The following is a 26,777-nucleotide window of genomic DNA, read 5'->3' on the forward strand; positions in this document are numbered from 1 at the left end:
CTGACCGGACGAAGCGTCGGCGTCCATCGTGTCAGGGGAGCGGGTGTCGTCGGTCTCCATCTGAGCGGAGTAAACTCATTTCTGCGGAAGCTTACGCAGGTCGCGCTCAGTTTTCGAGAGCAACACCAGCGTTCGTCGAACGCCAAGCTGCGTCTCTCTGCAGCTATAAAGACCATTTCCCTGTCTTCGGCCGCCTGTTGTTGACCGCTGTTATTTTTGTTGTTTACCGGTGAAAATATACATGACAGGGAAAATATTGACATTCATCTATATGAGGCGCGAAGCTGCAGAACAATTTCACACAAGTTTCTCAGAAAGAACGCTTAGCATTTGAGGCAAACTAACTTTGTCCTGTTTCGGGAACTGCGAAGCGTTCCTTCTGAGAAACCCGTATGCGTTTCCTCTTCAGCCTCGTGCTACGCTCGGTGGGACGACAATTACTCGCTTTAAATCATATTATGGGCTTTTACGCGCCAAAACCACTTTCTGATTATGAGGCATGATGTAGTGGGGGACTCCATAAACTTGGACTACCTGGGGTTCTTTAACGTGCACCTAAATCTAATTACACGGATGTTTTCGCTTTTCGCCCCCATCGAAATGCGGCCCCCGTGGTCGGGATTCGATCCCGGGTCCTTATGATTAGCAACCCAACACCATGACCACTTAGCAACCACGGCGGGTAATTATTCTCTTTCATGATACTTCCTTGCGAGATTCCGCAGAACTGGGGCGCTATAACGTAAAACTATTCCAAACTTTTCTATTCCAATTGTGCTATCAGCCCTCCGCAATTGGTCAAAAACTTTTTTCAACCACCTGTCTGTCACGCGACGTCACGAAAACCGCAATACCTCCCCATCTGATAGGATGTGTACACACTGATTATGCATGATTTGACAGGGAAAAGAAAAACAGTTATTTCTGATTCGACCCCTTTTCGCCATTAGCCCTCGGCTATTGGTAAAAAGTTTTCGGGCTGCACCCACTCACCTGCCTGTCACGCGACGTCACAAAACCGCACGAACTCACCGCGTCAAAGTTACGTATACGCGATAAAGATGCATTAATATGCCGAACAAAAGTGAATTTTTTTCGGAATAGCCGCAGGCTGCCCCGTTCCAAAAGGAATAAAAGATGGCTCCCGCCGATCGCTGAGACGCTGGCTACTCGCACCTGCCGGAGAGCACGGGTGTATTTGCGTATAATAAAACTTCTTGCGTTACCGTGTAAGGTTTTCAAGCACTTTCGGCACGTTTAATACCTCATTTTGCCCAGTCTTCTTTGCTGAGGGTCAGTTTTAGCTTCATTCTTAAGCTTCCGTTGCATGCCGCCGCAATTTTTGACCAGCCACCACAAGCTAAGTAAGGGAAAGCCGACCAATCGCAGACGCCGGCACCACCCTCTTCATCCGGTTATCGATTTTCAGTGCACTGGCTCTGCCCCAGTGAATCCCTCTCCACTTGAGCGTTCTCCTCGCCTCTTGTCAGCCAATTAGATACGACAAGCCGCTCAGTGTAGGCAATGTTATTCGTTTTTCAAGCAAACAAAAGTGACCTCCTATGAACGAGGAGAGCGTTTGATTGGTCTGGTCAGACAACTCTGCTGGTGACCGCCCGGTGCTTGCGTCAGTGGTTACGCAAATTTGACGTCAGGAAATTGGAATAGAAACATATTGGAATAGTTTTAGATTATAGGGCCCCTGGTTTGCCGGAAATATACATTCTCATGGAAACTATAGCACAAGAACTCGGCATACAATGGCAACAGGAAGCTGCGTGATGAAAGACATCCTTGAGTATATATTACGTACGAATAAAGTAAGAAGAAAGCAAGAGAAAATTTTATGAATCCCATAAGAAGACTTCGGAACGGGGTTGGTTGCTGTCCCAAACCCTGACGTCAACATCACCGGAGCCGACACGATGAATAATCTCCGTGTCCGTGACCTGTACGATATGTCCTATCGAATCCACCCAAATCATAAGCTTTCAGATGGTCGACGCAGTTACGAGCGTCTATTGGTCTGCACTTGCAGTGTGGTCCGCTCTTTTTATGTGCGTATCAGGCGTACACTCCTCACTTGAGACACTTGGCACTCGATCAAGTGCCTGTTGGCACTAGATCGATACGGGCGAACCAAGTCATTAATTAAGACGCGCCTTTGCGTCGTTGAGCAAAAATCAACAGGCACTCGATAGATGTGAGAGAACGCTGTGCAACATTATGCCAGTAGGCATTGGTTACAACGCCTCGGTTTTGCTAATACCGAAGCGCGTGGCAGACACCGAGCAGCTGCTGACCTAATAGCCGTTCTAGGAAATACCGCTTGACACGGAGAAGTTAATAGGCCACTTAAGGCTCCGCAGTGAACGTGGCTCGTTTTGGAATGCAGCCCTACGTGGCGTCTGCAACGCTCCTCCACTCGATCGAACGGGCTTCCCCGACACTGATTAAGCGATAAGAGCCAGGAGCCCGTCGCGCCTTCAGCGGCTGCGCTTTTCTACTCCTCCTCCCTTACGTTCTGTTTCACTCTATCCCTCCTTCATTATTTCTTTCTTATATTTTTCGTTTTATTCCTCAACCGACTAACTGCGCTTGGCTTTCCTGGGGTGCAAATTCCTTTTGTGGTGTGCGTAGTACACAGAACTAGGGTAAGACGAAACGTTTTGGGGACAAGCTTGCCTCATTTCACGAAAGTTTTCTGTTTTGCGTGCCGAAACCACAATCAGATTATGCGGGACACTATCGTGGGGTAAGTTCGGATTCATTCCGAACATCCGGGATTCATTAAGGTGTGCACATAAATCTACCTACATTAGCGTTTTTGCATTTCGCCCCCATCAAAATGCGGTTGCCGCAGCCGGGATCGAACCCTAGACATCGAGCTCAGCAGTCCAGAGCCATAACCACTGAACTACCACAAGGTGTGAGCACGCTTGCTTCCACGTGGCGAAAATACTCTTTTGCGCTGTTCGAAATAAAAAGCCAACAAAAAATACCAAGCGAATATATACGCAGTGTCTCAGTTAATTTCCAAAGATGATTGAAACTTTGACTGGCCCACTATAGGGACCTGCAAGAAAAACATATATTACATTGTTAGTCACTTTGTGAAATAAGTAAAAAATATTTATTTCGATACGAACTGCCATAAGATTGAACAATGATGCTCGACTACAGAAATCATAAATATGAGGCAAAAACTCTCGATGAACTAGATTCAAGAAATCGAAGGAAGCGTCTGATACAGACATTTATGTGCTTCAAGCCTATTAAGCAATACCTTTTTTTTTTTCAACATGATAAAAAGTGCCTGCGGAAAAAAAAAATCCAGCTGTCACAGTCAAGAAACGTGCGTAAACAGCGGTTGACATCGAAGAAAGACAGGCTCTTCTGGATCGCATTAGCATACCATGCGGTTTGTTGTTCCATGTATTTTGAAGTTCCTTATGCGTAAGGGAAGAAATGCTGCTCCAGAAAGAAAATATTTTGTTTCTTTTCTTGATGTGAACTCATATTGGGCCGCCCTAACTACAGCTACGACTCCTTAGCATGTTTTGTACCATCTTACGCTTACATAGAGCCATTTATTTATTGTTTAATTTTCTTTACCTTTCTTTTTTTACTTCACTATCTCCAGAGTCGGTCCATATTTTGCGTTGAGTAAAACCACACATTTGGTTCCGCTTTTAGGCGAGCCAAGTGAAACGAGCGCATTTGCGTGTTTTTTTTTTTTTTTGCCTTCTCGAGGTAATGACGCATTATTGCTTCTCCGTACGTAGCTCCACGCTAATATTGTGCGTCTTATTTGTCGAAGCTTCATTTGTACACCTTTCTTGTTGGCCTACGTGCACTAGAAGGCCTCAAATCACCTTATTTTGATGAGAGTAAGCAGAAAGTGCCAGCCAGAAACCGACACCCCAAGAACCTCAAATCGATCCCAAGTTTCCAATGAAGATCTTGTCTTCAAAAAAAGAAATAAAAAAGGCAGAAACAAGACGGTCTGACTCCTCGTTTGTGCGTCGCTATCTTAGTGCTTTCATATGTGCAATGCAAGAAAGAATCACACTTTCAATCTAGTGGCTAACTAGTACCGGCTAGAGGTTGTAGGGATCATTGCTATAATAAAACGGGCAAAGAGAACGACAATGCTCAACTTTCCACTTATCTGGACCAGTTTGACTAACTTATCTGTGCGCACATGTGATGAGCTTTATATGCGTTTTTAGTTCTCTAGAAGACGAATGAGGAAATTTCGACTTTTTAGGTGTTTAATAGGTATGAGTATGCGCTTGCCATCCTCTGTGCTTTTCGTAAACCAATTACCTTGTTCATAAACATCAACCGTACCAACGCCAGCCAGCATTTTCAAGATAATGATGCTAGCCTACGTATATCGCCAAGCGAATAGTTGATGTTGCGCTTTATATTGCCATCGCAATGTATGCCCCATTTCTGTGCGGCCAGAGTTAAGGAAATGGTCAATAAATGAATTATTTATTTACCGTGCCCAGGAACAACCATGAGGTATCAATGCTCGAGCGCGCACGCATTAGAAATGGCAGGGGAATGTAAATAAAGAACTATGAATAAAAAGAGAAATCTTCAAAAGAATATTGTACATACAACGAAGCGCAAGGCAAGTGTACCAAGGAAAAAGGTGGAAAAGGGCAATTGAACAATATGTGAAACTATGATACAACAACGCAAAGCTCGGTAAATATTAATGGTTGTGAGTTAAGAAAAATATAAAAATAAGAGAAATAAGCGCTATGAAGTCTATGTGTTCTATGGACGGTTGAGTGTGGTGATGACAGGCAGGAGCATGGAAAGGTCTATGTTCTCTGGTGATCTTGCGCGGAATGCTAAACATTATACAATATAAGAATTCGGGGTTTATACCATGTTGAAAACAGAAAGTCAACGCGATTATGTCTGAAACGAAGTAAGGGCAATGACAATAATTCAACAGCGTTATAACAAGGTTCAATGTGAGTGTTTGCAAAAGGGTGATGATATATGCTTAGAAACATTTTTGGGACCCTATCTAAAATGTCACTGTTGAATCTGGAAAAGCCCTTCAAGACAACCGACGCATATTAAAGTTGAGGAAGAGAGATAGTTGTGTACAACTTGCTGAACTGTGTAGTAGACTTGAGTTCCCTCAATATTTTGCAAACAGAGCAACGAGAGCGCATAACCCGCATAGCAACGCGTTTAGGGTGAGAAGAAAAGTGTAGGGTTGCATAAAAAAATACACCACGATCACTGATCTGACATCCCTTACCCAACCGTACAGGATCTAAAGAATAAGCAAAAGAAATGCTTGCTGTTTTGCGTGTGAAAGTTATGACTTTGGCCTTGGGTGCATTAGAGAAGAAATAATTATCATTGCACCATTTAGAAAAGAAAAGTACATCCGACTGCCAGGTGCGAAAGTCAAGAACAGTGCGAATTTTCTTTAAAATGTTGGTGTCATCGGTATATAGAAGGAAAGAAGAGTTCCGAATAACGGAATGAACGTCATTGATTAAAATTTTAAAAAGTAGTGGTCCTAATACTGACCCTTGAGGGACGACGCTAGTTGGCATGTAAAAAGAACACGTTGGGCCATTGACGCTGACATAACCTGATCTATCAAGAAGGTAACTGCGCAAGAGCTTGACAACTGACGTGTCAACACCACAGTGCGTAAGCTTGAGCAGAAGCAGTGAGTGCTAGACTACATCAAAAGATTTGCTCAGGTCAACGCCCTGTGATGTACCGGTGCGGAGATCTGTGTCATGAAACTTGCGAGATTTGGGACAGTGGAGCGGCCGGTGAAAAATATATGCTGATTCGTAATGAGTGAGTTCTTCACAGTAGAAGACAATATGCTTTAAAGAGCAAGCTCAAAAATCGTAGACGAGGCACAGAGAATAGAAATCAGATGACAATTCTAAACATCGGTTTTGCAGCTAGACTAAAACAGGAAATACACGAGCAGTTTTCCACGTGTGGGGGAAGGTGGAGGTAGTCAAAGACTTGTCAGACATAGATGTCAGCACTGGGACAAATTTACTTTCGTAAGTTTTTGGAATTGTGGAGGCGATGCCATTTAGGGCAGCAGGATAGGGAAAGCTTCAAGCTCTTAAGGCATTCTCTCATGAGCTATTCATCAAACAAAATTTCACTAGATGCAGGTACCATCTCGTGCTGCTGACTGACACCAGCGTTGAAACCTGAAACTTTATACAAAGATGAGCAATGGGCAGCTTCCGGGACTGCTTCGACTTCTACACCTCTACAGTCAAGCAGGCGAAAACACTCGATCTCCACGTTTATTTGAGCGCTAACAGATGTACTTCAAGAATTCCACCGGCTAGTCGGAGGTGCGCTTTTGAAAGAATGCAACACATGAGTTTTATTCAGCTTATAGACGCGTTTGCAGAGAGTTGAAAAAAAATTGAATTGTTCTCGACACTCATTAGGCACAGGACTTGTGGATGTACGCTGCGTGCGATCTTTACATTTTACGACATTTATAAGCCCAGAACAAAAGCGGGGGGGGGGGGGGGGTATTTAGAGCATTTAGGACTTTACTGTGGATTTAATTTGTGCATATTGCTGAAAACAAGCTTCCTTCATTAATTGACTTACTTAGACATCAACGTTGGTTTTGCCTGTGACCAGTTGGCAGTCTGTGGTGTACAAGAAGTCATATAAATAAACATCATCACCGCGCTTTAAGGCAAATCGGGAGAATTCATTAATGCCACTGGGGAATCAGTGCCTTAGGGGGGACGTATAGGCAGTTATCTCTAGTGCATGACGGGGAAAACTTGTCGGAACACACAAGGGCAAATGTCAGACGGAGAGACATGTATAACTCGGACCATTCGAGAGGCAAATGTCTAAGACGTTGCCACAGGAATTGGCGCTCGAGTTATGTAGCTGAAATGAACAGAATTACGGAAAGTTCAACAAAAGTTTGCTTTTGTTCTCTATGTAATCATTGTAATGGTAATATCTAAGCGTGTTCAAATCAAGTCCAGGTGTACTAAAATAGCTAAGGATAACTCTGGGCTTGCTATGCGAAGATAAGGCACTTTCAATAGAAGTGAAATCCTTCTCAAAAAAGACAGGAGAAATACTCCGCGGTACATAGAAAGGTCCGAATATCAATATTCCACAACGCGCTAGGCTGACTTCAAACCAAATCGACTCCTGTACACTTTCTATGTCGTTGCGCCTAACAAATCTCAGTGAACTGTCATCAGCAATCAGTACGCCACCACATTTTTGTTTAACACCAATGAAGAGCCGGTCACTTTCGAAGACGTTGTAGTGTGGTGCAAAAATATAATAATAATAATAATAATAATAATAATATTAATTGCAATAATATTAAATCAAATAAATGGTAATTACAGTGACCAGGAACAGCTATGGAATCTTCGTGCTGGTGCACTTAAAAAGTTATGCGCCGGACAAATTATACACAGAAGACAAATGTGAGACAAAACAATGTGAGATTCAAGAACGACTAGGTAGACAGAAACCGCTGACGTGGAGTAAAAGTGAGTTATTCATAGAACATGATCTTCTATATATGTATACGATACATAGGAAACGAACTCTACAATCTGGCCATACAGGCGTCATAATTATTACGTGCATATTTTTTTCAAGTCGAGGCATTGGGCAGCAAGGCATGGCAGAAAATGTGGAATGTTGCCTGGCATGCTTTTGCGGCACAGAAAATTACACATGATCAAGAAGCTTTGGGCAATGTACAACACAATAGGCCGCCTTAGAAATGAACAAAGGGAGTGATTTAATACTTCTTGATGTTAAAGGTTTAAGTTGAAGTACAGGTATATAGGGTATTTCATTTACCTTGGGCCTAACTTCAGAAATATGCAAATTATATGATTATTCAGAAGTAAATAATGATCTTCTTAATTATTATAATTAGATGAAAAGTGACAATGAGAAAATTGTAGAGCAACATGAAAAACTCCCGGTGTAGCTTTCTTTTGCTAAGTACGTGCTACATAAAAGTGTTTGTGCGAGCCTGAAAAACCGCGCAAATACACGCAAGGTTGCCACTCGACTAGCCACTCGAGGAACTTTGCGTGTATTCGCGCATTTTTTTCAAGCTCGGATAAGCACTTTCACATAGCACGTATTGACATCGATTTCGTCATGTTTATTTGACATCAAAAATATCTGAAACGACTCACTGAGGCATTGTTCCTTGAGATAAAAGGCGCCTACGTTAATATAGCTTATTACGCCATTATAGAAGCTCTGACTGAAGCCGCAATCGGTGGCAGTACGTTTCAGAGGCTATACAGTTATTTGAGCGAGAAACATTTCTTCGTGATGACCGAGGATGGTGCCACGGCTCACCACCAAACATTTCGTGGAGTACCGCAAGACTGGACACTATTCAACCTAGTGCTCGTTGGCCCTGTCCGATGCTTGACCAACACAGTTCAAGTACCAATCTAAGCTGATGGCATCTCCATCTGTACGTCTGCAATAACAGGACTGCAGGGACGAGCAAGGCTGCTAAAGCTGCTTAAACATCGTTGTACTGACGAAAACAGAATTTAGAGCTGTCTGCAGAGAAATTAGCCTTGTTATGTTCTCGCGGAAGGCAATGAGGACTTACTCTTTAAGTGCCAATGGGCAAGCAATTGCAAACGCTAGGAAACACCCCTTCTTAGGGGTAATTATTGATCGCGACCTATCATGGAGCCCGCAAGTTTCATACCTAAATAGAATGTTAGCGACAATAACGCCCCTCCTGAAATTTCTCGCTGGAAAGCGATGGCGCACATCGCTTTGGTCAATACTGCAGCTTTAAAATGCCTTCTTACTCGGTTTCGCAAGATACAGTCTCCATGTGCTAGGCAACAGTTTCAAAACAAACCTAAATGTACTCCGGGGACTTACAAGCGCAAGTTCTAAGGACGTGTGTCGGTCTCCCGAAGTGCGCCTCTATAGCAACAACTATCGTCATAGCACTCAGGGCTCATATTCGGCACGTTGGTAGACCACTGGCTCACCATGCTCCTTCCTTGCGCCCCGAAAGGCCACGAAGAACTTGCAGTCGTATAATTGCTATTAATCGTACCTCGTTGCTATCGAACTACCTGCCGGTAGGAAGACCATCCTCCCCTTTATGGTGCCTGCACAAAGCTGAAATACGCCTCACCATCCCAGGAATGACGAAGAAAACTTGCATGCCGTTGATTGCCCTGAAACAGGCCGCATTAGTACTTTTAGACGAGACGCACAGTGTCCGTGCGTATGTTTACAGCTATGGCTCAGTCACTCCTACGGTTCGGCTGCCGCGGTGGTTATTCCAGCGAGATCCATCAGAGCACAGCTAAATACGTCCCATGTATCATCAACCACAACTGCTGAACAGGTAACCCTCCGTACGGCTCTTCAATTTATTCACGAGGAACCACCGAATCCATGGTCCATCTTCTATCATTCTAAAGCAGCCCTTCAGGGTTCACTCTCAGCACTGCGCCATGAATCACATGAGCCTCTCGTCGCAAAGATTAGACAAGTCCACCATCGAGTAGTTGATGAAGGACACACGATATTATACCATTGGCTGTCTAGTCACTGTGGCATATATGGCAAAGATCAAGCGGGCGCAGCTGCCCGATCTGCCCGCGACCGCGTCAACTGCCGTTTCTTTCCTCTTCGATAGCCGACGCAGCGAAAATACTTTCAACTGTTGCGCGAAACCTAACGTTGGTTGAATGGAATTTATCTGAATTCACAATTGCACGCCTTTATACCCTAGGCCCTAATTTACAGCTCCGTATTCCGTCCAATCTTCCAATCTTCCACGACGTGACTGCCCCCATCTAGTCCGTCTAAGCCTTGGAGTAGCATTTTCAAATGCGTACTCCTTTCTTATCGAAATGGATAGGAGCCCACTTTGTGGTGTCTGTGGGTGTAGCGAAGCAGCACCTTCTTTGTGAGTGCACCCGTTTCAACCCGCAAAGAGCAGCCCTCTTAGCCACGCTAGACCAACTGGAAAAGCACCGCCTAACGGAAAAAAACACTCTTAGAAAGTGGCCTGCACGAAAATCACTGCGAGCAGCAATGAAGGCACGGCTGTGCTCTTTAAAACGTCGGATTTTGCGAGAAATTGTGACAACACTGCGTGACGTAGAATGCGTTAGTGAGACGTTGAAGCTGTGTAACACTAACGCCTTCGTAGACTGCGTGAAAGCGCCCACAGGAACAGTTCTGTATTGTATGCATGTGTTTGTGAGCTCTTTTTTTTTTCTTTTTTGTGTTCTTTTTCAGTCATGAATCGCCTCCCTTTCCCCCGATACAAGGTAGCGAACCAGAGATAATCTCTAGTTAACCTACCAGTCTTTCCTTCGCCTTTTTTTCTCTCTCTAGAAGCGTAAGAAAGAAAAGGGCACCTAGTTCCTCAATTATTTTCAATCACGTGTCCTGCTGCCTTCAACAGCTCCCATGTAGTTGTAGTGATCATTCTTGTAATAAAATTCGTAAAGAAAACGACAGCGCCTAAATTGGTTTCCACTTATCTCGGCCAGTTTGCACCGGTTTTCTATGGGCGCATTCATTCCGTTTTATTGTCCTTCTTAGTTATATAGCAACCAAACGAGGGAACTTTGACTTTTCGACTGTTTTTGTGTGTGTGTGTGAAAACTTTTACTGTGATGAGGTCCGGAGGCTTGACTTCTCAAGCCAAGGCGGGCCACTCCCACGTTGGCACTGTCAGGCCAAGCCTTTCAGCGACATCATGGGCCCTCTGGACTGCCCTTAGTTGGTCCTGAAACAATGGTCTTTGAATCCTTTTCTCCCACTTTGTCCATTCTCTCCCCAACCTAGTTGAAGAATGGACTATTTTTTGTAGGTCACTGCTTTTTTTTTTTTGCCAGTGAGTTTAACTGCTGTCTCGCACTGAGGCCCCCCTGGTCGCATTGCTGAAACATTGCGGTTTGCCTATATATATTTTTACGGATAGCGATGTTGTTGTTTTAGAAGGCTGCCTTTCTTTTTTGCGTAAAGGAGCAGGTGTCTGTGGACCGGCCACCAGGCGACCTTAAGTAGAAGCAACATGGCGCTCACTTCCGCCGACGTACGTCTGCCGAAGCATCGATCGGGATTAAATCGTCAATTTTAAGCAGCGGGGTCCCGCGCTCTAAATCCGACCGAAATGTATGCTGTGTTTCTACCGATTGAAATTACGGTTCCCTGTCGCTGTTACATGCAGGTTACAAAGTTAAAAAGGGGGGGGGGGCGGGAAGGGGGGACTGTGCTTCCCTCCGCTACATGTTGCGCTTCTTTTTATCCATGACTTCGACATGGCACCAATGTTCCGTAGGACATTTTAGCATGACCAAAATTGAGCGTGCTGCGACGAGTGCCCGTAGAGAATACTGGAGGGACACCACCATCGACCAAAACGCTACCGTGTTACGGGAGGGGTGGCAGACGCTGCCACGGGGTTTGGAAAATTAACGCTCGTGAATACGCTACGGCACAGCGACGTAAAAGCGAGATGAGGGATCTCTGTGATGCGCCGTCTGCAAAACGTTGGCATTGAGCAGATGTAGCTACATTGCTAATAATAAAGTATTGGCTATTCGATGCTTCAATACCCGACAGATCCAATGTGTGGAACTGCCTCTGTGACAACAAGGCACTATGCCGGCGTCTCCACTTCCAAAGAAGTCACTCCCGTACGGTGGCCTTGGAATGTGGCCATCCACACCAGTTCCAGGTTCCGGCCCGAACAGTTCTGTGGAGGCGCGCTCATCACGGACCAACACATCCTCACGGCGGCGCACTGCGTGGAGTAAGTTGCCCTTTTCTGTACTTCACATTGCTGCCTAGTCTCACTTGTGCCTTACATCTGCACGTCGAGACGCCATCGAGCAAAAGTTTAAACTCCGTGGGATATTCCAAAATATAGGTTCGAAGCCACAACTGTTGTCGCCGCCATCGTGAGCATTTCCGCGGAGAGAATTCTGCATCGGCAAGAAGTCATTTGGCAAATAACGTCGCTTTCAATGCAACGGACACTATCTTTTCAAAATGTAATTAAACAAAATTTAACATTGTCGCCCGATGGCTGCCGTAATCGTACTCAGCAAACCCAACGCGCTCATTGGTTAGTGATCACCCGCCGAACTTTTTACAGCTGCGTTTTATGCGCGTAACGTGGAGTGCGCACAAAAACACACCCTGAGATTTTCGTCACCTTTTCTTAAGAAGCTCATATCGATAAAAAAGTACCAAATGGTAGTTAAAGTAACTTCTGTCAATATTTTATCCAAAGTGAATCAAGGATCAGATATGCTCGGAGAAGGAGCTCCTCTTAATGAAGTCTTCAATGCTATTGCCGACTCCAAATGCATGCTCACCACCTAGCGGCCCCGCCGAGAAACAGCCGATCCAGATTCATATTTGGAGTGAAAGAGTGTGTCCTACCATGGCTTGCGCTGAATGCCTCGTAGTTCTCAAATCGTCGTAATGTCGGCGCGCAAAAGCCCGAAAATTAAAAATGACGGGTGTCGAAGGGCTTTTGTTGCGTACTGTTACGCGTGTCATCCCGGTGGAAAGCTGGCAATATGTGATTTCATCGTTGCTGGAAAAAAGCAGACGACCCGCATGGGAGAGCGACTTGGTTAAGAAAGTATACGATTGGGTAAAGGTGACTGATAGTATACCGGTTATCGAAACATTTCACCCAGGTCGACCTCTTCGTTCTCGACGAGTAGACGATTGCTTTGGTTCCCGTAATTTTAAATAGCTTGCAGGTGTATCATATCGCGCAGTGTACTTTGTTCAACCAGGCGCTTTCATAAACTATAGTGATGAAGGCATAAGCTTCATTTACGTTTTGTTCCTTTATAGTTTTCTGGCCCAGCATTGGTGTTGGCAATGCTTTAACCGGCAGGAATATTCTCGCTCGTGTAGTTTTCTGTGCAGGCATGGTAACAGGAATGTTAACTGCCTCGGAATGTCTGAAGTTGATTATGACATATATACGTTTCAGAGAACGCTTTAGTTGAGCGAAGTAAAAGCAGAAGGTGCTACTTTTTCATTCTACGCGGTCAGTTGCCACTTTATGTGCTCGCAAGAAATGTTGAAGAAACCGCAAACAGGGGCCCTATAACGTTAAACTATTGCAATATGTTTTTATTCCAATCTCCTGACGTCAAATTTGCGTAACCACCGACGCAAGCATCAAGTTGACCCGCAGGGTTGTCTGAACATACCAATCAAACGCTCTCCTCGTTCATAGAAGGTCACTTTAGTTTGCTTGAAAAACGAATAACACTGCCTACTCTGAGCAGCTTGTCGTATGTAATTGGCTGACACGAGGCGAGGAGCACGCTCAAGTGGAGAGGGATTCAATGGGGCCTAGTCACTGCACTGAAAATCGATAATCGAATGAAGAGGGTGGTGTGAGCGTCTACGATTGGTCCGCTTTCCTTTACTATGCTTGAGGTGGTTGGTCGAAAATCACGGCGGCATGCAATGGAAGCTTAATAATTACGCTAAAACGGATTTTCAGCAAAAAGAAGAATTGGCAGGACGAGGTCGTAAACGTGCCGAAAGTGCTCGAAAACGTTAGATGACCATGCAAAAAGTTTTATAATACGCAAATAAAGCAATGCTCTCCTGCAGGTGCGAGTAGCCAGTGCATGCGCGATGGGCGTTAGCCATCTTTTATTCCTTTCGGAAGGGGGCAACTTGCGGCTATTCAGAGGAAAATTCACTTTTGTTCGGCATATTAATGTATCTTTAACGCCTACACGTCACTTTGACGCGTGAGTTTTTGCGGTTTTGTGACGTCGCGTGACAGGCAGGTAAAGTGGGTGCAGCCCGAAAACTTTTGACCAATAACCGAGGACTAATGGCAAAAAGGCATAGAATCAGAAATAACTATTTTTCTTTTGCTTGGTCGAATCATGCATAATCAGTGTGTACCCGTCATATCAGATGGGCAGCCGTTGCGGTTTTCATGACGTCGCGTGATAAACAGGTGAGTGGAGGTGGTTCAGAAAAGTTTTTGATCAATTGTTGAGGGCTGATTGCAGAATTGGAATAGAAAAGTTTGGAATAGCTTTACGTTATAGCGCTCCAGCAGCCGTTGGAGCTTTGGAGAGTTCGACCTGCGCACTGCGTCGCTAGTTCGCTTTTCGGCACTGCGCGCACAGCTCAATTTCATTAGGACTTGTTCAAATCGTTTCCAAGGGATGCAATTACACTACTAATAGTGACTTTACCGAAAAGAAAACTAAGATCTGGAAACCTGTTGGAAGATACTCAACTTAGTCAAATTGATTGTTATTCACTTCTCCCGTTTTACCGGGATTTGAGAATTCTTATGGGTGGCAGGTGCCTGCTGTGTTCCCGAGCCCGAGGCCTGCCTTAAACACTGCTTACTGCGAACACGACCAAGTGCCAGTCGTCGGACGCAGACGACCGTATCATACATATAAGCTACCTATAAACAGAAGGTGCACCCCGCCTCACACACGGAACTCGCATTTGTTTTTATACGAAGACACACTGTTCTGATTATTTTACAGTGTTTAGCGTCGTTATATCAGTGCAGAATATACATATATAACTTCTGAAAGCCCGACAGATGCTATATGTGTCGGATTGCAACAGGAGTCGCAGTGTGGAGTTGTCTGTGAAGGTCGAAAACAGTCAAGTATCGTACCCCTAGCCGCGTAGCAACACCGCGAACGAGTACTTGTACCTTTCGAAGGCACGCTACGCACAGACACTTCCTTTTTTCTAAACCTGCCGCTCACTGGGCAGGCCGGACGATTGCACGCACAGCGCAACTATTTCCGCGATTTGGCCGCTCAAATCATTTAGACCGCTTCAAAATAACCAGATCGGCAGCAAGGGATCTTTGGGTCTCCAGAAAACACCTCGATTCTATGGCCCCCACAAAAGAAAAACTTGACTACAGCAATATGCGAAAGAGCCGCCGTGAAGCTGGACGTCTTAGCCATCTTTGTTTATTTAGACAGTGTTGCCAGCTCGAGAAGTGGGTCCTGGAGTTGCCAATACAATTAGAACTGTATTCTCAAAAACCATCATGCGTATTAAAATAAAGATCCAGAAGCTTGCCTTATCTCGGGGTTTTCTCTGCTTTCTTTGCAGTGAAGCAACTATCGATGCTGTACGCGTTCACCTCGGATCTTGGCGGAGAAACCTGTTAGACAAGGGAGAAATCGCCATGCCTGTAAAAGAGCTGTGCGTTCACCAAAACTACACCGGATATGTAAGTCTGCCGCACACGCACGTGCGCGAGTGCTAAGTTATTAAAAGACGTTTTACTAATTGACATAGATAAGATAACAATATTGTTTTAAATCCTGTCTAGTTGAAGTTAAAATGAAGACTGATGTCGGGAAAACTAGGAAAACAAGTGCGACAATGGAGCAGTGACAATGCAGAAGTACCTGTTGCTGGCCTAGTCGGTTTCTAATGCTGAGTAAACCATAAAGAAAGTATACTCGCTTAACGGGAACAAGGAAGGACAGAAGCGGAGCGCCAACTTTCGACTGGTAATGCTATTTTGCGTCAATATCCAATATATATATGCATATGGGAAACATACCGAACAGCTTCAATCGCGCTACATCCTAATGAAATCCGGCTATCAAAAAACCCTATTTCTGAACGCAAGAGCAAAACTGATGTATCGCTAATACATCATAAACTTTGTTCTTTAATGTGAAGAACCTGTAATAATTTACGTGTCGCGGCGTCCCTGCTTTTTCCAAGAATCCACATCTTGACCGGTCGTCGCTCGCAATAATGTGAATTGCACTGCGTAGGCAAATGTGGTCCTTTAAAATAAAATATAGAATAGAATAGAATATTTAGAATAGAATCGAATAGCATTAGAATATCCCGCTCCGCTCAGCTTGTCGGCCCCGTCCACCGAACCAATCTCGCGGGACCCCCGCGGCAATCACGAACACACTCGTGCTTTTCGACCCTGCACACTGACAAAAACACCGATTCCGGCGCCCGTGTACTTCAAGTGCCGTCCTTCTACTACACTACCCATGTACGTTATTGGAGCACGGACCAAGAGAGACTGCACTGTGTTTTGGGTGGCAGAGAACAAAAATACAGGGAACCCTAGTCACAAGCAGTTTTACTTTAAATATTTATTGCTTTCAGTGCACAATTTATTTCTCTAGAGCTATTTAAGTGATAGATTGAACTCGGACCCAACACTGATACCACCTATTCAATGCAAAACTCAGAAATGCTTTTCTGAGGTACGCACGGGGCCGATTTAAAAAAAATTGTTGCATTCGAGAGGGAAAGTTGAATTCTAGTTGCTGTTCGGAACGCAATAAGGATTGTATGCCTGAAAATTTTCAAACGAGTTTTCAGAGACTGGTGGCATCGAAAGTAGAAAAACAAAGTGAACCAATTTATGGCTCTGCAGCAAAAACAGCATGTCGTACCTTAATTTATTAAATGGTTTACATGGTTTGCGCAAAAGTTCTGCTCATTTAATACTCATTTATTTGAGAGTCATCCAGACTATATTGATTCTGTCCCTTTAGATGTAATGCAATTGGCAAAATGGTGGTGTCATTAGTCATGGCTGAGTTGCAGAATTGTGAGCTTTATAGTTCCGTTTTCTGAGAAATTTGCTACAATATTTATGAACAGTTGACGGCCTCAATGAAGAATTTCCTATCAAAAAGTCAATCCTTTTTAGGGTTTTCTTTTAAACCCAACAGACCTAATCTAATTGGGTGCAGTGGTTGCTCAGCAAAATTATTTCTCCATCCCCATACGCTTAGAGAGAGCCCTCTAGCTAAAGCTGTAGATGTAAATCCTTGGCACGTAACCACTCTTACTTGTTGCCTAAAAACGGGACTGGTACCCACAGGGAGGGGGGGGGGGGGGTAGGGAAGGGGATTGTCCACGCTGGGCTGATTGAAAAGTCCATCTAACAAAACACCAAAAAGGTGGTGGAGGCAAATATTCAAAACGAGGCATTAGGCAACTAAATGCTAATAAAAATTTCTAAAGGGCCTATACATGAATTTTGGATAAAAATGAAAATTATGTAAAGTGTCTCAGAGTCGGTAACCTAGCAGCGTAACCTTCCTGAAACTTCAATGAACTCGTGTATAGCAGTAATTATTAACCCACGGCTTGTGTCTAATTGTGATGGATCACGGAACCACTCTTAATTATTCTCATTCGTGAGTTCTTCGATGTCGCTTTCCTTTTTCTCACTTTGCTTCTGTGCCCTTTCTGCATTTCAATTGTCGCGAAAGTTGTGCAATTGGTGAGAGACATTTCGCATGCACTTGACATTGTTTGCTGTATGGGGGCCACAAAGGCCTTTCACTTACAGTCCGAGGCTTGGTAAAGCAGTAGGAGGCTGATGAAAGGCCGTGTGTCCAAGACATAAAAACGTCCCGAAAGTGTTGGTTTATATTTAGCGGTATGTCGCTGAATTAAAACGGCAAGCTGGACGAGTTGGTGATTGAACATGTTCCTATGGGTGGGCAGCGCAACCCGGACGACAAGGCGCTCGTATCGTGTCCTTCGTCCGGGTTGCGCTGCCCACTACTAGTTATATCGCTGGCTGGCACCGATATGACGCTGCACCAGTAGCAATCGCTGGGAACACTGCATAATGTGGCAATACTCTCTTGTAAGCTCGGCTGTTTCTTATTCTACGCAGAACGCGTAGGATTATGATTGCGAAAGCAATAATGTCTACACTCAAGGCGCAATTCTGCCGTCGCCGTCGCCGTTAGGTTCCGTAGAAAGGCTAGCCGGTAAAATTGTCGCCGCGTGCCGTGTGCTGCATGCGAGTGAAAGCGTGCGAGGGTGAGCCGGCGATCGCGGATCTATCTCGCGCACGCAACGGAGGAAAGTTGGGAGGAAGCGGGCTGTCTTCCGTCACGCGCTAGCCTTATGTGGGAGGAAGGAGAGAAGGATCGCGTTCTCTTGCGGGCAGCCCGGGCGGCCACGCGCGCTCGCCCGGGCCGCTGTACTTTGAAAGCCGTCTGCGACGGCGTCGCCGTCCGCCGCGCACTGTGTTTTCACGGCTTAGGTCGCGCTTATGCGAGACACAGCCCGATGTTTAATTCGCTCGCTTCTGCTGCTGCGCTTCCTCAGTCCAGCGTTTTGACAGCGAGCTTCCGCGGCCATCCAGTGAGATGTGTTCATATTTGCTTGTGCGGGCGCATGACACCACGCTTGTTAATCTAGTTAGGATGCCTATGTTTACAAGTCCATACGGCCGATGAAACGGCTATCCTTACTTAGTAGAGCTAATCGCCTTTCGGGTGGAACTGCGGCTTTTTTTGCGGTGTTCCTTCTCACCTGCGATTTCTTGTTCCTTATCGTACGCGTCTCATTTTGCACCTATCGCTATAGTTATACTGGGAAAGGACGTGACGCCGCCACAAAGGCATAAACACTCCTATAATACAACCAAGTCAAACTTGACGCCACGCAAGTACTGCGCTATTGGGAAAAAATAAAGGAACACCAACGACCATAGCCATGCGAAACCCAGGATTGCAGGCAAACAGAGATTCGTTCTAAATGCTGCAATCGCATAAAGACGTTGACTGTTTCGGAACAAGGGAAATATCGTACAATAAGTGTACCAGCAGTGGGGTAGCATAAATTTTTCTTATAATATATAATAAGAGCACAAGTTAGAACGGGGAGGGTGGGGGAGAGTGACGACAAAAAAAAAAATGAGAACAACGAATAAGGGCCGTCATCGCTGAGGCGTCGCCCTTCGGAAGGCCGGTGAAATTCTTTTTCGGCAGGCACACTTCAGTTTTCAGTGTAGTGCGTGCTCCTGTACTATCTGCAGTTGACCGGGCGTTTCGGTGGGCTGTGATATTCGGCGCCTGTAACATGTGATTGCGACAGACTATACTGCTTCCACTGACCTAGACTGCACCACTTGAATAAAATATTGACGAGCTGCGGGGAAGCATCTTCACACGCCAATGAAGTCTCTTTTGCTCGCACACAACGCTATATGTCATGTATCTTGCAAAATAACTTCACCCAGGCGATTAAAAGCGCCCGTGAAATTACCTGGGACTCTGTTGACACCACGTTTATGTGTTAATTGCTCTTTGCAAATAACGGCAGGAAAAGTACAGAGAAACGGCGAGATGTCTGGTCGCTACTTTTTCTTCTATTCTCGGGTCATTTTTTTTGCGTATACCACATTTGCGTCCTTGGGCTGCCAATTTAGCTTATTATGTCGTGTGAGATTAATGCTACATTTGGGTTTGTTGGCCGCGCGACATTTTTGTCTCCAGCCCTCGGTGTTATTATTCTGGCACGCAGTTACTCAGATAGCCGCCTCTAAGGCATTTGAATGAACTTGTGTTAAGGGAGGCATGCGCTGTTTAGCATTTGTTGATAAGCATCGGCTTGCTAATGGCGAGAAGGGCTGCGAAGTGCCCGTGATCGGTCCAAAAGAACATTTCGAAATTGCCTTAGGCAGGCATGCCTAGTTCGATCATCACCCCCATGCTGTTTTTCCAACAGGCCTGCAACATATTTGTTGTCGTCGGTGCGAATATCGCTATCTCACGATCGATGAATCTGTAACTTAACTATTATTTAATTATTTATTGAAGGTAAACGTAGCTCCCCCACGCAGGTTCAGGCCCAATAGAGCCTGACATGATTCCTGTGCCCGATGCACTAACAAGCGGTTTTATACAAAGTGCTGTATCTTTGTAAATGCTCTAACAACATCTATGATGTCAATATTTATTTTGAAGGGAGTTACTTAGATCGCTAAAAGATTGTTGTTGGTGGTGGTACGCCTGCCTCCTAAGTAACTATGGTACCTACGAGTATAGTTTGGCGCCAGCGTTCCGCGGTCATTTGAGTATCGCCAATTTAGCGAGCTTAAGGAGGCATACATGTTCAAGTCTCTTCATTACACTTCTTGCCAAGGCCAAATCGCTGCGTCATAAACATTAACTTGCTCGCATGAAAAGAGGACTGAACAGCTGGCTTTTTCTCAAACATTTGTTCGTAGCGCTAAAAAAACCGTAAGCGAAAACGGCAGCTTGACATAAGGGAAGGCAGGCATGGTATGACACGCTTCTGATATAACATGAGTAGACGTGCAAAATTGTGATTGTCTGCCAAGAAAATTCGCAGGGCAGTAGGATGCCCTACAGTAGCAGTTCACTCTTGCCGGACGTTCTGATTTCTTGCTCGTTCGTCGGATTTCGCGCTTCTCCGCATGTGCGATATCTGAACGTTCCTGGTGCCTCTGTTGCATACGGTGACAGGGCCCGCAGCGGGGGCTCGCACAATTATTGCAAGCAATTAGGCCGTTGCTGCTTGCGCACATGCGGCTAAGAACTCACTGCGCCGTGGGAGGAAATTTCTTGTTCGCATGTGCAGCGCAGAATACTGCCATCGAAACTTTCCAAAGTATGACACTCTCGATTGCGTGCTCCATATTTAGTTATGGAAAGGAAGGGAACGGTTTCCGCCAAAGAACAAAAAAAAGGCAATGAGGAGGCGCTGTCGCTTTAACATATTTATTCTTTTTTTCGTTATTTTACCACCTTTAGTGTAGCTATGTTGGCAAATTACCTCAGTGCTCACACTGTAGTCTTTCACATCCGCACCACAGCTTTTGCTGTGTTCAGTACCTTCCAGATTATATATGTTAACACTTTTGCTATGTCGCTCCAATTACAGGACAATGACATCGCGATCATAAAGCTCGCTAAGCCCGTCAACTTCACAAGTACTATCAGACCGGCGTGCCTCCCTGAAAGGAAGGAACACTCTCCAACTGAGACTGAAGCGTATGCCACTGGCTGGACGGTCAGAAAGGGTGAGTGGCCCCTTGACCTACTTATCTTCAGCAAGAGGATTGCGACTTGACTCGGCGCGATATTACATGGGTATATTAATTTGCGAATAACGTTATTTTTACCTCAGGGGGAGACAGGCAGTGGTAACGCCATAAGGACGCAGTTGAATAAGGTTCTGTGCACCTCAAGATAGATGAAATGCATTTTAATATGTGTATGCAGGAAGAAATGTGCTTGCTTTTTCACTAAGTAATCAGAATGCTAAATTGCTGTAGCATTTATCGAAAACGGGAAGGAATAACTCTGCAACTACTCCAGCAGAAAATAAAAAAAATAACCGTCAAGAATGGAAAGAGAGGAAGGACTTAAACAACCATCTTACGGCATTCAAAAGAGCGCCGAGTAAAATAAATATCTACCTTTGCCCGGTTTAATGTAAGAAGCGATATGACTCGTTTCACAAGTCGAGAAATGTGCCGTTTATGGAATGACACTGCTTGAAATTTAAAGATGTACTTTTGTTCCGCCGATGTAGCTAAGTTGCTGTGGCGTTGTGCTGCTAAAGAAGATATCACGTGGTCGATTCTCGCCGCGGTGACTGCAATCCGATAGGGGCGGATCGCAAGAACATTTGCGCACCATGCATTGTGCGCACGTTAAGGAGCCCGAGGTGGTAACAATTTGTCTAGAATATCCTCTACGGGGACGAGCAACACTGGGAATGAATTGCAACAAATGAATGCGGAGCTTAACCAAGGAAGTGTTAAACAGGAGTTGAAGAGCGATATACAAAACACTAGTATAATCTTCTATAGCCTGTTAAGGAAACAGGGATTCCGGACCGCAAGTCAGGCGCTAGAATCTGTAAAGGAGTACTTTTACCTAGGTCAATTACTTCCAGGGGACGCGGATCATGAGAAGAAAATTTACAGAAGAATAAAAATCGGTTGGAGCGCACACATCGGACATTGTGAGATCCTGACAGGAAGCGTGCCATTATCATTAAAAATGTGTATTATCAGTGCATTGTACCTGCACTACCAACGGGGCAGAAACTTGGAGTCTGATAAAAAAAACTCGAGAACAAGTGAAGAAGCGCGCGAAGAGTGATGAAACGAGGAATGTTAGACGTAACATAAAATGACAGGAAGAGAGCGACGTGGATCAGAGAGCAAACGGGGAAAGCCGATATTGTAGTAGACATTAGAAGAATGAAAACGGGCTCCCCATCGCGGTCCTGCGAAAGAGAACATCCAGCTAAACTTTGGAGAATCACCACTACAACAGCTGAGGGGGTATGCTTTCTTTCTTTAGACTAATAGTAGTAATTGTAATTTAGAGTAATCTTAGCATTGGGAGTAACGGTAATTTCACAGAACGCGGCCGCTCATAGCGGTGCTGCAGCAACATTGAAATCATGTTGCTAGGCTGGTTTCTTTATATACCAAAGGCTAGGGACGTCGACACTGCCGTCGGCGCGGCAGCTTGCGCGACCGTAATATTGACCAGACAACGTATGTGGGGAGCGCTATATGCTTAACATTGTTATCAAGAGCGCCTTATCGTCAATTGTGATTCTTGAAACGTATGCTGCTCTTTGTGTTGTATGCGTGATTCGAAATAATGTATGCGCTGTTTGCTTCACTTTGATTTGTGCTTGAAGCCTCTGCCGTACGGGGGTACGAGCCACTGTCGCTGGCCCTGCAATGGCGCCGGGAGTGAGCCACATTTTTGCTGATGGACGCAGGCACAAAAAAAAATATGCCGACCGACTTCAGGCTAACAGCTTTGCTGCAATAAATGGAGCTGGGCATGCCATGTTATGCGTTGGTTAGGCAACCAGTGGACCATTAGAGTTACAGAATAGCTGCCAAGGGAAGGGAAGCGCGATCGAGGACGGCAGAAAACGAAGTTGGGTTAGTTGGTTCCAACTTGCAGACGCAAGTTGGAACCATCTAACGCAAGGCAGGGCAGATTGGAAATCGCAAGGAGAGGCTTTGGTACTGCGGTGGACATAAAAATAGGCTGACGATGATGATTGCCCTACCTGCGTGCCCCATAACAAGATCGTAGTTCCAGCACATAATGCCCCAGAATCTGATCTAACCTACAGATATAGTGATAGGGAGACTGTTTTTTATTTTTTGTTCTACTGAAATATGTTCAACGAATGTCTTCTTAAATTGCTGTTTCAGTGAAGGAAAAGCATCGAACGAGAAGAATGCTGCAGGAACTGAAGATGATCCTAATGAACGAGCGCCACTGTTCCAAATACTTTGACATCAGCCTCCCCGAAAACGTACTCTGCGCATCGCACATCTATGGCTCACTTTGTGAGGTAAATCCATTTCACCCTGTCATCCCTAGTACTGCTTTCGCCGTTGATTATCTCAGGCAGGCATCTGCATCTTTTTAGTATTTGATGCTAAACAGTTATCATTGGCTACTGGATAAATTTCTTAATACATTGCGTTGATTTACTTCCGCATCGCATATGAGAGAGAGAGAGGGAAACAGATGTCACAAAGGAAACTGAATATATGTGAAAAAATCGTCATATATATACGTCGACACAAAGAAAGAAGGAAGAACTAATTAAATAGAGGAGTAGCTGTGCCCATATTCGGACGCCCGTCATCACTAAGCGGTCGCTAAGTGCAGTCCATTTCAGAAATAGTAGCAATGTCCTCTTTTTTTTCTGTGCCTGCAACGCATGGTGAGACAGATTAAGAATATTTGTACCCTAACATGGCTTTGTATCAGGCCAGTTTATCGCGCCTGAAGAAAGTCTTGCAGTATGGTAACATGGACCAAAGTACAAAAAAGAAGAATGACCATGAACTTGATTCCTGTACGAGGTGACAATAGATGCTTTCGCAATAAATGACAAATACTGCGGAATTGAAATCGACACTGAGGAGCAAGGGCCTTTACAACATTATTGCCGTTTTACAGACACTTTATAATTACCAACTTCTAAACATGGTGTCAAAGCACAGAGGGACATAAACTCGATGCCCTGTTGCAAGAGCTCTTAGCTGATATTGTTTATTTGTAACGGAAAGGTTGCATTATGGCGCGTTCTCCTTCCTAACTTTATTTCTTTATTTTAAATGTGTAAGCCCAGCACCCAGTATACGAGACGTCCAATATATTCAAAACAAATAGGCAACAGTACAAATTCGGTAATATTCCATGAAATACCGAAGAAAAAAATTCTGGTAGAAGCCATATCACGATAAATGCCGCCGTTATTGCGATTAGCATTAAAGTATTGTAATGACAGCCTGTTGTTAAATTCTTCATTTCTGTGTAAACATCTTCCTTTCTGTGGACATCTTCCTGACTCCTCTACAGCTCAAATCGCCTAGCTAAGAGCATGCTCATGCCCTACTCTGTTCCCATCACTTATTTCTCCACACTCGGCTACGTTTGATGGCGACTTTTTGGCTTTTCTGTAGCGTACCTACATTTTTTTGTTGTTGCTGACTTCTTTTCTTTGTGCCCATTGTTTCCTTTTTTTTTGTGTCTGCCCAGTGGAAGATACCCATTCTGGAGAAATGGCCAAGAATAGTCACACAGTGTGTGTCACATGACGAGTTGCACACACCCAGTCTCCCATACTGTCTATTTGGGTACATATCTAGTGGCATATTAGTAGCCCAAGTTGGCGTGAGAAATGTTAGACACGGAGAAACATGCATAAGTATGAGTGAAGTTTCTAAATGATGCTATTCACATTAATACAACATAACTGGTGTGTTGCGAAGAAGTCACGCCACAGTCGCCGCGATAATTGAGGAAACGCCCATTCTCGGCGTGGTCTTGACGACGAGTTCATTGTGCCTGGCGCTCAGGTGCATTAATTCAACTGTTTTCTCTGCGATGATGGCGCTCTGCGGTCGGCGACCATTTTGTGCTCTTCTGCATGGCGCGCACCATGTTTTCTCTCTGCATTGGCACCTATGGACTTTCTACTGCGCTTCTGCAGCGGTCCGAGCCTTGCGAGGAAGTATCATCGGCTATTAAGGTTTATGGCTTGGCGGACATGAAGTGACTGCGCGATAGTGTCATGATGTAAAGAAGATAAGTTTCCGCTTATTGGTAGCTGAATGCTTGAAACTCACAGACAGCTGCTTGACAGTTTTCTAGTTTGCTAGTCTGTGTATGGCCATACCATTTGCAGGACTCTAGTTGCGGTTTACTCTGTTATTCTGCACTACACAATGATGCGCATATGCATGAGCAGCATCCGTTGCCGACATATATGTGTACTGTGTGACTGACGTCCGAAATTAATCAAAAGGCTTTAAAAGGAAAAGGCTTAAAACTTCTACAGTAAACTTGAGTATTCATCGTATAAATCAACAGAGACTAGATGGCGCATATATTACGCTGCTCAGTACGCTGGGGCCATAGCGTTGCGCTAGTTCACTAAGCTGTTTCGACATGCCCCACGCTCATATCCCGGAGACTCCAATGTCCGGTATTCCTTTTGAACAGCAATATGCAAAAGTTATCACCGTTTGCATTGCCTTTTTATTGTAGGAGAAAAGCACCTAACAACTATCACTGGAAAAAATGTTTGCTGCTACTTAAGGCCTCGGAACTGTCATTCACCCCGTGCAGGAGAGTGCGCTTCCTTGACTGTGAGGATCATGAAAAGAATCAGAAATACTTACAAATCGCATTACAAACGATAAAAAACTTATCGAGGAAAGTATACAAAAAAAAAGAGAGGTGCAGTTTTCGGTAACTTGAGTTCTTTTTTCTTTTTTTTGATGGGCATTTGTGGATGATATATCAGACAGTTCTAATTCATTTCGCCGGCCTGCAAAACAGCAGGAAGGAAGCTAGTTCAAGAGATTTAGTGCGATCAACTTGTACTGACTCCTGCTGTGCATTCGGTTTGAATGCTCGGTTTGCAAGAATTCGCAAGAAAGTGCGCCGTGGGACTAGCTCCCATAGAGCTTACCTTATGACTCGGCCAGGATTCCATCACCTTTAACAAAGCAAAATGCACATCATGGAGTTATAGATGTCCCCCCAAAAAAGCACCGCAAGAAAAGTTGTTGGAATTGAACGAGCAAAGTGATACTTGTTTTACAGTAGAACTACATCTGTTACCACAAATACGGCCGTCGCCTAAGCAGACATTTGCCATGTGGCATAGACCTTTGCTCAGGTAGGTCTATACTCGTAAGTAATAATAACTCTGCCAGTAGTCTTTGTCAATGCCTAAATATGTCCATAGTAATTACCAGTCTAATAATTCACTTTCAAATACATCGCGCAGGCGGGTCTATACTCGCAATCAATACTAGCTCTGCCCATAGCCTTTGTGATGGCCTAATGTTATCCATAGTCATTACTAGTCTAATAATTCACTTTCAAATACATCGTTGTACAACAGAAGGAGAATTTCTACGGACGTGCCAGGCCAATGACGTTCGCTCATTTATGTAACATTGCGGCCGAAGCGAACGCCTCTAATTATCGTCATCTCTCGGGCCCTATGTTTTTGAGCACGGACAGTTTCTGGGAGGAGCTTCAATTGCATATTGAGCTCGTCTCTCAAATTAGGGTAGGGGAGCAACAATGTCTTAGCGAAATGACAGTCATGTCACCCCTCAGTTAAGAGAAACTACACCGTGCGAAGGTTGCGATGAACCTGCCTTTATGTCCACACACAGTTATGGAACTGAGAATATGCCGAGTATCCGATCCAACTTATCGTCGCTTACTCGTGGTGACTTCAGGGAAGCCCTTCACTCTTGTGGCTTTAGAGTTTGGGCAAGCGTAATATTACCGGTGCTACTTTTAGCATTGCTTGTCTCCTGGTGCAGCACCCCACAACTACATGGCGTGCGCCATTTTTCAAAG

General features: G+C 44.8%; 1 protein-coding gene across 1 annotated transcript in view; it reads left to right on the top strand.

Moving 5' to 3' along the window:
- The window catches only part of LOC126524517 (chymotrypsin-like elastase family member 2A), a 43,233-nt gene that overhangs the window by 10,629 nt on the left and 5,827 nt on the right, over positions 1-26,777 (top strand). The window contains exons 2-5 of the mRNA XM_050172818.3: positions 11,662-11,851; positions 15,187-15,307; positions 20,776-20,914; positions 23,090-23,232. Coding sequence (XP_050028775.2) covers positions 11,662-11,851; positions 15,187-15,307; positions 20,776-20,914; positions 23,090-23,232 — 593 coding nt within the window. The remainder of the gene's footprint in view (positions 1-11,661; positions 11,852-15,186; positions 15,308-20,775; positions 20,915-23,089; positions 23,233-26,777) is intronic.

This window comes from Dermacentor andersoni, chromosome 3 (assembly GCF_023375885.2).
Source record: "Dermacentor andersoni chromosome 3, qqDerAnde1_hic_scaffold, whole genome shotgun sequence".
NCBI classification, from domain to species: domain Eukaryota; kingdom Metazoa; phylum Arthropoda; class Arachnida; order Ixodida; family Ixodidae; genus Dermacentor; species Dermacentor andersoni.